The sequence below is a fragment of the Myotis daubentonii genome, chromosome 11, assembly GCF_963259705.1.
Source record: "Myotis daubentonii chromosome 11, mMyoDau2.1, whole genome shotgun sequence".
NCBI classification, from domain to species: domain Eukaryota; kingdom Metazoa; phylum Chordata; class Mammalia; order Chiroptera; family Vespertilionidae; genus Myotis; species Myotis daubentonii.
In genome coordinates this window covers 70,422,254-70,437,790 of record NC_081850.1, presented here as the reverse complement: position 1 = coordinate 70,437,790, position 15,537 = coordinate 70,422,254, and the positions used below count along the sequence as shown (strand labels likewise).

Below are 15,537 nucleotides of genomic sequence, written 5' to 3'. Positions count from 1 at the left end.
ACGCTCCATGGTTATGACAGCCATGATCTGGCCTGTACTCCTTGACTTCCTAAGCACTGTCATCTCCTCTCTCTTTTGAATCTTACCAACAAAGCTTACCTGGTAAAAAGAGAGCTGCTGTCATAAAATATGGGTAGTCTAGGTGGTGGTTCAGAGTATGTCCTAACCCAGGGGTGGGCAACCCCTGGCACGCGTGCCAGACATGGCATGCCAGTAACTTTTGCTGGCACGCGAAACCCTCTTTTATAATCTTCCATTTACAATTTTTTTCTTAATATTGACTTTTTTATTTTTCAGATAAATTCAGTGTAGGTGCGTCTTAGATAAATAAATAATTTTACATAACAAGTTATCTTAAAGACCATAGACATGGATTGACGAGAGAGGGGAAGAGCAATTTCTATGCCTCTGCCTTAACTCTCCCTGCCTTCCTAGATCCGACCAGCGTTTTGGTTTCATCCACATACGCTGTGAATCTTTGTTCTCAGTGATGAATTTTGTTAAGCCTCATAATAAGAGTAGCCTGACAGATGAAAGTAGTAGCTCGTGCATATCTCTGAAGGTCATGAAATATAAACCTGATGTAAAATCTCTGTCATCAGTGATGCAGCAGCAAAAGTCCCACTGATAATATCAAACGGAGTCATAAAGTTTTCTGTCGGACTATCAGTGTACATGTATACATTAAAAAATAAATGTATTTTTCATCATCATATACTGCGTTTTTGTCGCTCGAATGAATTTTATTATTTCTTCAAGGTTCTTCACATACGTACACCTTAAGAGATATCAAGTAGGCGTAACATGTTCTCAAAAAATTAGGGCTGGCACGCAGAAGAATTTTGAGTCAGAGATTTTGCTGGTTTTGGCACGCACTCACAAAAAGGTTGCCCACCTCTGTCCTAACCCAACTGGCCTGGGTTTGTACCCCAGCCCTATGGCTTCCCAGGCGGCAACTGTGAGCGAGCTAGTTCATCTTGCTGAACCTCAGCTGCCTCTTTTGCAAGATGGAGCTACTGATATCTCCTTGAGTCATTTGTTGGGGGCATTAATTCTGATTTATGATAATATCTATGAAGAACCTGGTATATTGCTGGTGTGTACAAAAATGGCTGGCTCTTACCCACCTGACCCCATGGAGTTATTTTGCAGCTAGAATAACTCTAGGTCAGACAGGGGATGTGATTTGCCTGAGGTCACATCTCTGAGTCTGACTCACTGACTCAGCAACTCTTATGTGCTGGGAACTGTGCTAATAAGATATAACAAATGGGCATTGTCCTTCAGGGAGATTGCAGCCCACTGGGGGAGATGGCAAGGAAGTGGGGAATTAAAGCCCAACCCAGTATGCACTTTATGAAAAATCACCAAATTATAAGTCCTGGCACTTGCTGAGCATGCAGTGAGCACCTGGGAGTTCCCAGGAGCCCAGGAAAGTGGGAGAAGCAAGCACCCCTGCTCTCCTGGCCCCGCGAGGTTCTGTCTGCACCCACTGTCTGTGCTAATTCTGAGCAAAACCTGCCCCAGGGTCTTCAGCCCACTCCTGCCTGGCCGGTCTGATCAAACCCTGGCTGGCCCTGGCTTGTAAGCATATCCTTGAAGTCTCAGATAGGCCCAGAGCTCTATGCCAACCCAGGCGTACAGAGCCCCCAGGCCCACTCAAAGGATGCCATGAAGTATGCCAATCCAACCTCCCATTGCCTTCAATATCTGAAATGCTGGGAGCTGGCGTTTCTGGGGCCAACAGTCCGGAGAGTATAACAGCTAATTATAATATACATATTTACAATTAATTAAATGTAACCACTATATATTATAATCTTAGTCCTTATTTGCATTTAGAGATAAACCTCATTTTCATTTAGAGATAAAGAAATGGGCAGAGAGATGAAACAAGGTTAAGAGGGTGCATTCTCAGGTAGAATTGGGTTCCAATCTGGGCTTTATACTTAGGAACACGTGGCTTTGTCATTTAATCACCTGGGCATCAGGTGCTTATCTCATAGGGTCTTTATGAGGATTAAGTGAGCCATGTGAAGTGTTTAGCTGCACCTCAATACTGAGCGCTCAAAGAGGGTAGCTTTCTTATTGTTTTATTGTTTCTGTTTGTCGTTTTATCAATGTGCAGCATCACACACCTACATGGGATTTCAAGTCCCAGCACATTCCACGTTAAGCCCCTTCCTGCTCCAAAGCTCCTAAGCTAAACTATAAGGTCACCTGCAGAATTGGCCTCAAACTAAGGGGTCAGGGGACCTCCTGAGCCAGTAGGACAGACCACCTCCCACCTGGGAAGACTCTACTCTCCCTACTACCCCAAAGCTAGACTTGGGTTTGGGTTCCTGGGTAGCTTCAATCTGCAGGGACAGGCACTACAGAATGTAGCTCCTCTGCCAAGTGTGGATGAAAAGGGGCCAAGTGCTAACCTGGCAACCTCAGGGAAGGCCTGTGTGTAGTCGTGCAGACCGAGAGACCTAGAGTAACCACAAAGGATGGTCTGAAATGAAAACTTCTCAACTAAAAGCAGTTCATGGCAGGTAGTCATGTCCTAGGCTAGAATCTTCCCTGACAAAGGTCAATCTTTATCTTAACTAAGCCTTTCTATTGTCTTTTGCATCTACCATAACCCCTTTCCCCAGACCCCTCAGGGCACAACCAATGCACCAGGGAGGGGCCCATAAATCTCCTCATTGTTACTGTTATCATGTTAATTGTTGACTGTTAACTATCCTGTACCCACATCTGTAAAAGATGCATGTATCTATCATTTTACTTTTCACTCAATCCCAGAGGTTTCCTTGTTTTGTTTTCCCCACCTCCCTAATCTACCACCAGTGGATTTCATGTAACCCACTTGCATCTTCTTTTTATTGTAATGTATAAAATAAGGTGCAAAACTGCCATTCTCTGGAGCATTATCTCAATAATCCATTGAGATTTTGCTTCCTGGCAACTGTCCACAGTTTGGCTGAAATTAACTCACAAAAAACTCTCTATAGGTTTGAATGGCTCTTATGTTGACACAAAGGTGCCTCTGGAGTAGGCAAAAGACTCCTTCCAAAGAGCAATGTGTTTATCAGATAAACTTGTCTCTAGGTTTCGAAGTGTGTGTGTGGGGGGGGGGGGGGGGGGGGGAGACAGGGGCTTAGAAGTACTACCTTTCCAAGTGAGTGAAGTTCTGTACTTGCCCCAGGGTGGAAGTTGTATTCTTCCCTCAGCCCATTTCTCAGAAGGGAAAGCTGAGGTTCAGAGGGGCTTCCAGACCTTGAGGTGCCCTGGCTTTGCTGAGGACCACTCCTGGAGGTCACAGTTTAGCAAAGGGGTTAAGACACAGATTGGAGTCGGGGTTAGCTCCCGAATCTCTGAGCAAATTTAGGCAGGCCCCTTTCGTCTCAGTTTCCTTATCTCTACAATGGAGACCGAAAGCTCAGCTATGTATTGTCAAGGTCCACAGTTAGCTTGCCTCTCCCCGCCCTCTGGGCTCGGAGCACTCCGTTCTGGCCGACTACAAGCCCCAGCATGCCTCAGGAAGCGGGGTCCAGTGACAGACAGGTGGCTCTGCGAATTGGAGCCGGCCAAGGGATTCGCTGTGGCGCGTGCGCAGAGGGCAGCGGGCGGGTGGGCTGGAGGCGGTTGCCGCGTCGGAGCCACGGGCGGTCAGGTAGGGGGCGGGAAAGAGGGTCGGGGACCTGGGACCAGGGCCCCTTCGGGAGTCACGGGCTGCTGGTGAGCGGCGGGGTGTGGGGGCTGCGCAGTGGCCATCCCACGCTTGAATGGCAGGGTAGGGGGACCGGATCGGAGGGGCGGGAGCGGGGTGGGGGTGGGGGTGGGGCTGGCGCGGGGGAGGGGGGGTTCCCTGGGACTGTGGAGTCGGAGGACCTGCAGCTCTGGGCGGGGAGCTAGGGGCTGGGAGACGCTTCGCGATGCAGCGTGCCAGGAGGTATGCGTTAATGTGTGGGGCCCCCGAGGAGGGTCAGGGTGCAGCATCTGGGAGACGGGAGGGAATCTGTAGGCCCTGGAGGAGAAGGGTGCAGAATTTCGGAGATCTGATGACATTTGAGGTGCAGAATCTAAGGAGGTTTGAGGGAATCCGGGAGCACTAGGATTCTGGGGCTGCAAGATCTGAGATCAGAGGGAGCAACGTGAGGGGCTCTCCTAATTGATAAGAAGCATTTTCTGGGTGGCATTGGGGGAAACTGAGGAGGCGGGTTCTTGTTTGCAAGGAGGTGAAGGTTTGATGACAACACATGTTATGGGGGTGAGCAAAGAGGAAGGCGCAAGGTTTGAGGGTGGACGGTGATTGATGGAATTCGGCGATCAGATTGAGGGAGGGCAGCAATCTGAGGTGTGGGGCTGGGGTGTTAAACTGGGGTGCAGGGTGGAAGGCTGCAGAGATGAAAACAGATTCAAGGATCTGTTTCAGATTTGGGGCATGCGAGTGAAAAATTGGTGAGGGTTGCAATATGGAGCCCTAAAGACTTGAATTCTGTACTGTGAGAGGGTGGGGCACTGGGTTTGGGGTGGATTGAATGGTGGGGTAGCAATGTCACAACTATAGAATTAAAGCACTCTGACTAGATTTGTGAGCTGTTGGAATTTTCCTGAAGTCTGCATGGGAAGCAAAGAGAGTTCTGGGGACTGGAGGACCAAGAAGTGATGCATGAAACCATGCGTGTATGAAGTTTAACAGCGTTCAGGGTTCAGCAGCAACGTCCTAAATCCTGCAGGAGCCTGGCTTTCTCTGCGAGAGGCCCAATCTCCCTCGCTCATTAATCAAAGATCCCTTTGCAGGAGGCAGCCATGGTATTGCCACTAACTTGCCTGGGAACCCAGGCCCGAAAGTGGTAGGACTGGGGGGAGAAGAGAGTGGTCAAAGGGGGCACAAAGCAGGGAACTACCCAAGGTCATCCACCCAAGCTTCCTTTGCCTGTCCCTCCAAGCTGAGACGGCAGATAGGATGGGAGGCCTCCAGAAAATGAGAGGAACATCGTGATCTCAGGCCTTCTGTTCCTCATCAGCTAAATAAGTAGGTGGAATTCATCCTACCTACGGTCCATGGCAGCTCAAAGAGGCAGTGGCTCTGTGAATGAAGTGTTTGGGCTGGGAGAGAGACAAGGGCATATGCACTGAACATTTAGTCCTGGGCCAAGTTCTGCAGCAGTGGTTCCTAACCAGGGCGATGCTGTCCCCCAGGGGATGCTTGGGAACGTCTGGGGACATTTTTGGTGTCACAGTTGGCGTGTGGGGCATTACTGGCCTCTAGTGGACAGACACGGGGATGGGGTTTAACATTCTTCCGTGCACTGGACAGCCCCCACCATAAAGAATTATCTGTCCCAATGTCAATGGTGCCAAAGTTGAGGAACCCTACTCTAGAGTGGGGTGCCCTGGAATCAGATCCTGGCTCTGTCACTTCCTGATTTGGTGGTCTTGATCCTGACTTAGTTTTCATCATGGCCCTATTAAATAGGCTCTACTAGACCCAGTTTTACACATAAGGAAACTAAAGCATAGGAAGTGACGTGTTGGTTGCATGGCTAGGAATGGCAGGGAGGCCTGGGCTCATACTCAGATCTCAGTAAACCTGTATATTCCCAGTTTCCTTGCTTTGTCCTTGCTGGACTTGCTTAGTCGTATTATCCCAGCCAATTCCCCTCTAATGAAAGGGTAGTTCAGTGAGTATGCCTGAAGATCCAATTGAACTCTAAGAGGGGTAAATCTGTCTAATTAGGCAGGGAGTAGCCCTGAACTTTGTTCTGATTTGTTCTTAGGTTGGGACCAGTGGGTTGATAAGGCAAGGAGCTTTAGGTTAGCAGACACGATGAGGTGTAAGAAACTAGAAGGTGAGGTATGGAGGTCACTAGCTTGAAAAAAAGAAAAAAACACACCTCATAGCAGGGGCTGAGGCGGGGGATAGTCTTAACTGTTGTTCTCAGTGATATCTTTTGGGCTTCTCTCCCTGGGACAGAATAACAGCATTTGTTCTCACAGCCCCAGGACATTGCTGAAGCCAGTTCAGAAACATAGTAGGACTGGATTGGAAGCCAAGAGACTTAGCTCCAATACACACACACACACACACACACACACACACGCACGCACTCAAGGATAGTATGTAAAGGAAGTGGAATCAGCGTGGGAACCAGAGGCTTGAAGTCCAAAGTCCTTCCTCAGCTGTTAATTTACTAAGTGATCTTGGACAAGTGCTTGCCCTTACCATCCACAATCTTTTTTTTTAAAAAAATAAAAATAGCTACCATTTATCACATGCTTATTATGTGCATTAACTCTGTTAATCCTATCAATGATTCAGCCAATAATCTAGGTGTTACTTCCCCACTTTACAGATGAGAAAAATATTAATTCAATGATTCACCAAGGCTAAGTAGTAAAAGCCAAAACAGGGATGCAAGCCCGTTCTGTCTGACTCCTAAGTTACATTATACGCATTTTACTAGAAGGCCTTTCAAACACTAGAGCATCTACAAACACTTAACATCTGGAGAGTGGCTGGTAGTCAAACGCTGATAAGGCCCTTGAAGTGGATCACTGTCCATACACACTGACCGGCGGCCTCTGTGACACTCCCTCCCCAAAGTGCGTCTGGTTGGACCATCAGATTTAAAAGTCATTCCCAGTTGCATTTACCAGCCTCTCAGCCAGACTGCAGCCAGCTCAGTCAATGTGGTTTTATGGCTGGGAGTGGACATACTTGGATTGGAACTTCGGTTCTACTATTTGTTATCTTTGAGACCTTGGACGGATTGCTTTTCTCTCAGCCTTGGTTTCCTTATTTATAAAGAGGAGAATAACATATATTTCAAATAGTTATTATGGGGAATAAGATTATGTGTAGAAGGTGCCTGGCATTCCATAAATGGTAGTATTATGAGAGATTACAATTATGAGAGGAAGGGAATGCTACAAGGGGACTGAGTTGCTTTGCCACCAAATTTCAGTAACCCTAAGTAGCCCCCACTAGGCTCCCCAAACTGCTGTCCCCTCTTGTACCCTTCCCAGGGTCGGCTTCCTGAACCTTGAACCAAAATTTCCTGAGTAAATGAATGTGTGTTAATATGCAGAGAAAGGAACTGAAAGAAATTTGCGTGGGCCAAGTTGAGTCGGGGTCCCCTGAGAAAAGACCATTGGTTTTTTCCCCCTTATCCTATATTCTTTGAGTCACATTGGCATTACCCAGATGTTTGTGGAAGATGCAAGGGAACCTTTCTAGGTCCTTCAATTTTAGAGGAAGGACAGAGAAAGGGCAAGCATTCTTCCAGCAGACTATCATTGATTTAACCTATCCTGACATATTTTAGCCAAAGCTTCCTTTCCCACAAGTATTTCCTTCTGGGTTTTAAGTGCAGGCTGGTGCAGCTCTGAGGCCAGTCCTGTCTTTTCCTATAAGCCTCGACTTGTTGAGTTTATCCTAGCTGTTTGCAAGGTGCCTTATGTGCCTTAAATGAGTTTCAGAATCTTCTCCCACACAGGACAGAATGTCAGGTGGGGACCTCACTGACTTCCTTAACAAATCAGTCCTACTAGCCTCTCCCAGAGTGACCATCGGTGGCCTGGGGATGGCCATGCACTGGACTAGCATTCCATTCAAATGCAGGAGGAATAAACAGTGTGGAAAGCCCTCCGGAAAGGCAATGTGATAAGCCTTGCAAAAAACCAGTCAAACCGGGGCAGTGACAGACCTCTGTGTCTGGTGGAGAGAAATGTGGTACTTTTCACGTTTTCTGGTTTTTAGGTGAAGAGCTGGTTTTGCTCAAAATTATATCTCCAGTATTTTCATGGGGCTTGACTCATAGTAGGTACTCTCAGTAAAGATTTATTTAGTTGCTCAAAGTTCTCCAGTTTTGCTCATAGACTAAGACCCCAAGGGGGTGATAGAAGTATAGGAGATAAAGGCATCTAGAAAACTACCCCATGGTGGGAATTCAAGCATTGGATAGAGATTGAAACCTTAGGTCTTCTCTAACTCTTTGATTCTGAGATCAGGTAAAACAATCTCGAAGGAAGGCTCAGAATGTTTATTTTTTGAAGTGTATGGGTCTGATATCTTGGGTATGGTCTGCCTATTGAAAGTGCCTGTGCATTTCTTCTGATTGGCTGGGTGGTGGCCACTGCTGCTGCCGCTGCCGCTACTATTAAACAACTATTATCTATTGCAAGGTTAATTGTATGCCTTGCTTGGTATTGCATTAAGCCCTTCATACATTCCATCTCATTTCATCTTTACAATAACATTGCACTGAAAACACTATTTTGAAGTCCCTTAGATAAGCTGAGAACTAGAGAGGTGGGAAAACTTGCCCAGGTCTCCAGGGTAAGTGACAGAGCTGGGACTCAAGCACTGAGAGCCTGATTCCTGAACCCACTGTTCCTAGTTCCGCCATGTGACCTAATGAGGTCTTGATTTCTCTCTCCTGTCTCAGTTTGCTCATCTCTATTACTCGGTGAGATCACTGCTAATTGTAGCAGTCCCTGTTTAGTCCCTGCAAGAATGAGCTGGCCAGAGGTTTATAGCCTGGCTGTTTAGTGTCCTCAATCAGATTCCTCCAAAGCTGACCAGTCCTTTTCTTCATCTTTATGTGCCATAAAAGGAAAGATTCTTTACCCGTTCAAAATACAGTTTGTAATCGGAACATTCTGTTGACACTAGAACTACTTTATTATTGTTAATCCTGTTTCTAACTGCTATTTGTCGTAATTTTAGTAATAGTCTGTCATGGCATCCCCACCCATTTCCAGGCTAAGCACTTCATATGCATTACCCCGAGTTGTCAGTAGCTTTTTTATAAAATAAGAGCACATGTTAGTGGGGTTGAAGAACATGGGGTTAAATGACTGCTCATTTGACCCCAGGTCTGTCTGGTTTTCTGCTACTCTGGTTATCTCTGTCATGGACTGGGATGCCAGGAGTGACTGGATCAGGCTAGGGAATGACTAAAATTAAGGGATAGATTCTCATCTGGAGCTGGAGATCTGGGCTGGCGTCAGATGGGATGTGCAGTGTTAGTCATGAGATCAAAAGAGCGGGGTAAACTGAGATGAGGGGTCAGGAGTTAGCAGTACAAAGTGAACAGGACACATGTTCAGACTTTCATGAGGCAGCCAGGATTATAAATAACATGTTGGAGGTTCATTCTGATGGGCTTTAGATTTTATAGCTGGCAATAGTGGGCAGCTAACTTAAAGACCTGGGAGGGTAAGACAATTCCTTCCACCCATCTGGTCTTTCTGGGGAAACTAAGTAATAATGGAGCTTCCATCGGAGTCATTCTCCGTATGCACAGGACTGGCCGGATGTGCCCTTCTGGAGGAGAGGACCTGTATCTGTCTACCACGGACCTCCGTTAAGGCTGGGAACCTGCATTCCCATGTCATAGGAATGGGAGACATGGCTCGGGCTTTTCCCAGTCTGAGGCTGTCTCCGTGCCTGCGGCTTTGGTGATGGGAACTCATGTTCCCTTGGCAAAGCATGAAAGCTTTGGGGAAAGAATCCTTGACTCTGTCTTCTGCCTCAGAGAGCTCAGTGAAGGTGCAGACAGCTGAGCTAACTCTGTGTACGGATGTGCACATAGTAAGTTCATTTTTTAAAGGGGGACAGCTTAGACGGGGAGGCAGGCAGGCAAGCTTTTTAATCAAAGAAAGTGGTATGGTATTTCAGAAATGTAGGGGGAGAATGTGTTGGTATTTTTACAAGTTGGCAGGCTTGTTCAGTTAGCTGATCTGCAGTGCCAGCTCTGGGAAGCACAGATGTCCCTGTGCTTTGTAAGGTAACATGCTTTGGGGCCAAACACCAACTGTCGCCCTCAGTCTGTTGTCCCAGATGATGGGAGGATGGAAGCTATTTTATTGGTTTAGAACTGAGAGGGTTTGCATGGCTCCTGAGTTCAGGTTTCTACCAGTGTTTCTATACTATTACCCTCAGACCCACGGCATTTCAGAACTCGGCGTTCATGATTTCAGATACCTACAGGAGACCTTATAGGTTCGTGGTAGGTGGTAATGTGTTATTTTGTTGAGGCGTGGATATGAGTTGTAACAGGTTACAGAGCTGCTGTGAGGTTATCAATCACAGATATCAGCTAAATCTCATAAGGGATTGTTCCTCCTTCCTTGTGGAGAAAATTACATGCTATAAGGCTGCATGGGATCTAGCACATAGTAGGTACTATATCTATACTATTTCCCATCTAGTAAAAGAGAAATAGGTTTTAGGGAGGTGGGAGTAATGTTAGTGCATGTCTGCTGCTATTTGTTAGGTTGCAGTCCAAAGCTGAGTATGGGGAAGTCTGCAATATGTATCCCTGCATTGACTGCCGTTCTGTATGCCTGGGAAAAGAACTGACATTTGCAGAGCTTTCCTGAGCTTGCCTCATTGTCCTTAAAACCAAGCTAACTTGCCCGCCCCGCCGCCTCCTTCTCCTCCTGGATGGTTGAGCAGCTGCACATCATGAGACTGTGCAGGTGCAGCTGTAGGATCTGCATTTCAGAAGAGATGAATGTATCTGTGGCCTCACCTTGCTAAATCTATTCATTCTGGTCTGGGGCATAAATTGACAGTGACATAAGGCTGCAGAGCACCGAGATTCTGTGGTTCTACTTCATGAGCATCTGTGGATGGAGGAGGTTGGGAGTATTCATGGCACGAAGCAGGGGGTGTTCCAAGCCTAAAATAAATTGTCTTGATAAAGCACTGCCATGTTTAAAATCAACTGGGCTTGACTCTTTGGCTCTCAGAGTTCCACCACTTCCCCTCCCTGATCCACTCCGTTTATCAATCTTAGTGATTGTATTTCTGGAATATAGCTCAAATGTGTCTTTCTATTTTCACCACCTGCTCGCTGCTTCAGGCTCCCTGACACTTCCGGCTATGACTTTGCATCGCTTCCAAACCAGTTTCTCTGCCCTTTCCCCCACTCCATTTGAACTTTGCTCATATCAGTTCCCTGCTCCAAAACATGCATTGCTTCACTATGCCCATCAAATGAAGGTCACATGGCTGGTTCTGGCTAGGAAGACTTCTTATAATTGTTCCCCAGTTTCCAAGCCAGTGAGTACATCCTCCCACAATTTTAACGTAAGGATGAGAGGAAAGGAAACAAGTTTAAGACCGCTTTGGTGCTAAGTCAAGTCTTAGCGTTTGTACACTACAAATATGACCTCACTTAATGCTTACACTGAAGGCAGGACGGAGGGAGAAACAGACCAGAGAGGCTATGTGTTCCCTTCGAATCCACTGAGGTTCTGTCCTTCCCCGTGCTTTCTAATCTTTTCTAAGACTGCCCTTTGCCTGGAACTCCTTTCCCCCATCCACACACATCTGTGTGTCCTTCCAGGTCCCTATCCAAGGCCATCTCCCCTCAGAAAGGTCCCCTTTCCCTTCATATCAGAGTGAATCTCTATTAGGCTCCATCAAACATTGTTTATATCTCATTAGACTACTTTCTGCCCTGACTATTACTACCTATCTTGTCTCCTTCCCTAAAGTTTGAGCATCTGAAGGACGGAACTTATACCCTGAAAACTTAGTGGCTAGTACAGTACTTGGTACCTAGTCTTAGATGGGTGGCAAGGTGAGCAGTTATGAAGAAAGATGAATGGAAAATGCATGTATTTTTCTGATCTGATGTTTTGCTAATCATAATTTTCTGTTTCTCTGGGTGGTTCCTAGGCCCCCAAACATGACACAGTGAACTTTATATAACATGATAAAAAAAAAAAAAAGCCTCCACGCTTTTGCTCGCACAGTTTTCTTTGCTTAATGCTGTCATCCCTTGTTGCCTTGTTTGTTTATTTTATGACATATGTCCGGAGCATCCCTGCTTCTGGGAAGCCTTCGTCACCTCCTCTGGGCACAATCTGTTGCCCCATCCACTGCGCTCCGGTGTAACTTCCTGTGTAATCCTTTTCTGGGCAACTTTTCTATGCTTTTCTCCTCGTATAAATGATGAGTTGTAGCCAAAATATAAAAATGGCCAGTCACCCACATTTATCAGGATACTACTTGTCAGGTGCTATCCTACGTGGATCCTATGCATCACGTTATTTAACCCTTCAAAACCCCAGATAGAGTAGACACCGTTATTATTTCCATTTTACAGATGGGTGGTGGGGAAACGGAGCTTTGGCGCGCGTAGCTTCCTTCCTGCAGGTCACACTGCTGAGTATCAGAGACTCCAGGACCTGAGTGTGACCCACTGTGCGATGCCTTGTCTGACTCGTTTCCCCAGGTACCACCTTCACCTGACAGGCAGACCAGTAGATACTTGTGAAGTAAATGAAGGCCTGGGTGGGTGATGGTAGCTCTTCTGGAAATATTCCTTGAGTGCATGACTGTATCTAGGCAATGGAATAACGGCTCCTTTTTCTCTTGAGCAGAGTTTGACCTTGTGGAGCATGACCGGTAAGCCGTTCAGTTCTGCGCTGTGCTGACAGGACCCTTCAAAGGAAGAGCGATGGCCACGGCGGCGGCGGCTTCTCACCTGAACCTGGACGCCCTCCGGGAAGTGCTGGAATGCCCCATCTGCATGGAGTCCTTCACGGAGGAGCAGCTGCGGCCCAAGCTCCTGCACTGCGGCCACACCATCTGCCGCCAGTGCCTGGAGAAGCTGCTGGCCAGTAGCATCAACGGCGTCCGCTGCCCCTTCTGCAGCAAGATCACCCGCATCACCAGCCTGACGCAGCTGACCGACAACCTGACGGTGCTGAAGATCATCGACACGGCCGGGCTCAGCGAGGCCGTGGGGCTGCTGCTGTGCCGGTCCTGCGGGCGGCGGCTGCCCCGGCAGTTCTGCCGGACCTGCGGCGCGGTGCTGTGTGAGCCCTGCCGGGAGGCCGACCACCAGCCCCCCCGCCACTGCACGCTCCCCGTGAAAGAGGCCGCCGAGGAGCGGCGCCGGGAGTTTGGCGAGAAGTTGGCCCATCTGCGGGAGCTGGTGGGGGAGCTGCAGCGGCGGAAGGCGGCCTTGGAGGGTGTGTCCAAGGACCTGCAGGCCAGGTACAAAGCCGTCCTGCAGGAGTACGGGCACGAGGAGCGCAGGGTCCAGGAGGAGCTGGCTCGCTCCCGCAAGTTCTTCACGGGCTCGCTGGCCGAGGCTGAGAAATGCAACAGTCTAGCGCTGGAGGAGCAGAGCTACCTGCTCAACATCGCCGAGGTGCAGGCCGTGTCTCGCTGTGACTACTTCCTGGCCAAGATCAAGCAGGCAGACGTGGCGCTGCTGGAGGAGACAGCGGACGAGGAGGAGCCCGAGCTCACTGCCAGCCTGCCCCGCGAGCTTACCCTGCAGGACGTGGAGCTCCTCAAGGTCGGCCACGTGGGCCCCCTCCAAATCGGGCAGGCTGTCAAGAAGCCCCGGACAGTCAACATGGAAGATTCCTGGGCCATGGAGGCGGCAGCCTCTGCGGCCTCCGCCTCTGTGACATTTCGAGAGATGGACATGAGCCCCGAGGAGGCGGTGGCCAGCCCCAGGGCCTCGCCGGCTAAGCAGCGGGGTTCCGAGACAGGCGCCGGCATCCAGCAGTGTGTCTTTCTCAAGAAGATGGGCGCCAAGGGCAGCACCCCGGGCATGTTCAACCTTCCCGTCAGCCTCTACGCCACCGGTCAGGGCGAGGTGCTGGTGGCTGACCGCGGCAACTACCGAATCCAAGTCTTTACCCGCAAAGGCTTTCTGAAGGAGATCCGCCGCAGCCCCAGCGGCATTGACAGCTTCGTGCTGAGCTTCCTGGGGGCTGATCTGCCCAACCTCACTCCCCTCTCCGTGGCCATGAACTGCCAGGGGCTGATTGGTGTGACTGACAGCTATGACAACTCCTTCAAGGTGTACACCCTGGATGGCCACTGTGTGGCATGTCACAGGAGCCAGCTGAGCAAACCCTGGGGCGTCACCGCCCTCCCGTCCGGCCAGTTCGTGGTGACTGATGTGGAAGGTGGGAAGCTCTGGTGCTTCACCGTTGACCGAGAAGCGGGGGTGGTCAAGTACAGCTGCCTCTGCAGTGCCGTACGCCCCAAATTTGTCACCTGCGATGCTGAGGGCACCGTCTACTTCACCCAGGGCTTAGGCCTCAATTTGGAGAATCGGCAGAATGAGCACCACCTGGAGGGCGGCTTCTCCATCGGCTCTGTGGCCTCCGACGGGCAGCTGGGCCGCCAGATCAGCCACTTCTTCTCGGAGAATGAGGACTTCCGCTGCATTGCTGGCATGTGCGTGGATGCCCGCGGCGACCTCATCGTGGCTGACAGCAGTCGCAAGGAAATTCTCCACTTTCCCAAGGGTGGGGGCTATAGTGTCCTCATTCGAGAGGGGCTCACCTGTCCAGTGGGCATCGCCCTCACTCCTAAGGGGCAGCTGCTGGTCTTGGACTGTTGGGATCATTGCATCAAGATTTACAGCTACCACCTGAGAAGATATTCCACCCCTTAGGGAGAAATGGGAGTTTCCTCTGTACCCCGGCCAGCGTCCTCTCCCCTTATTCCTTGGTTATTGGTGGTACTGTAGAGTAGACCTGCCCTGTGTCCCCATTCCGGCTAGCTAGCCCGAGCATTTTAGAAGCTGTTTTAGTTGTTTTTCTTTGCATTATTTCCCCCCTGCATTTAGGCTTTATCAGCTGCATTGCCTCACATCAGACCCAGGCTGGGGTCAGCTGAAGTGTGATGAGAACTTCGGCACTCCCAGGCTTCAGTAGAGCCTTTTGCCCCGTATTTGAAGTTTGCCCTTGTGTTGAATGCACCCTGGCCCGTTTTCCTCTCTCTTGGCTTTGAAGACGCTGGGCTGTGATTTCCTTCCTGTTGTAGTGCGTTTCCTCTGTGACACTTCCTCTTTGGCTCTGCTGCCCTCCGTGTGGGTGCTCCAGTGGGATCGGCCCCATCTTTCCGTGACATTCCGGACCTCCTATCCTGTGGGCTGACATCTCAGGTCTGACCGCCTTTACCAGCGTGAACGCTCATTCAGTGTCACCAAGGGAGATACACCGTCCCTCCGGGAATCAGCACCTCGCGGCTCCGGGTGCTTCGTGCCATCTCTGATTGGTCTCTACTTGTGGCTGTGACAGAATGGATCGACCCTAGTTGGTTGATGTTGAAGACCTGAGTCTGGATGTTGCTTGCCTTTTAAAGGAGCCTATGGATTGGAATTATGCCAAAGCACAGGAAGATGGTAATAAACATAATGCTGATATAGTCACAGCGGACACTGTTGGATGGTCTCTGGAGCTCATCATTTTTCATCCTACCTCTATCCATTGACCTGTGCTGAGAGCTGTCTGTGGACTTGGACTGTACAACACAGGCCAGCGCCAACCGAGTGGGGAGGGGGATGCATCCCATTTCATTAGTGAAACAAAATTGTTGGGTCCTTATTCTGTATTTCCCTCAAGTAAGTGTATAATACTTGTTTTCGGGGTTTCTTTCCATTCCTCTATCAAGCATTAAATAATTGATAACTGTTTGTCACTGGTTTTCGTCTTTTTTTTTCCCTTAACATATTTTTATTGATTTCAGAGAGGAAGGGAGAGGGAGAAAGCGAT

The 15,537-nt window shown here is 49.0% G+C and overlaps 2 protein-coding genes across 8 annotated transcripts in view; one reads left to right on the top strand and one right to left on the bottom strand.

Annotated features, from left to right (window-relative positions):
* The window catches only part of ASTN2 (astrotactin 2), a 742,933-nt gene that overhangs the window by 183,759 nt on the left and 543,637 nt on the right, over nt 1–15,537 (bottom strand). The gene's annotated exons all lie outside the window — the stretch shown is intronic.
* TRIM32 (tripartite motif containing 32) lies at nt 3,600–15,458 on the top strand. Of its 6 annotated transcripts, none has more exons than XM_059657834.1 (2): nt 3,600–3,661; nt 12,394–15,458. In XM_059657834.1, exon 2 carries the CDS (start codon nt 12,471–12,473, stop codon nt 14,433–14,435), a length of 1,965 nt encoding a protein of 654 aa, XP_059513817.1. In that variant the 5' UTR covers nt 3,600–3,661; nt 12,394–12,470; the 3' UTR covers nt 14,436–15,458. The 6 variants fall into 6 exon arrangements, with proteins under 6 accessions (XP_059513817.1, XP_059513819.1, XP_059513822.1 ...); XM_059657836.1 differs by lacking the exon at nt 3,600–3,661 and adding an exon at nt 3,664–3,726; XM_059657839.1 differs by lacking the exon at nt 3,600–3,661 and adding an exon at nt 3,875–3,940.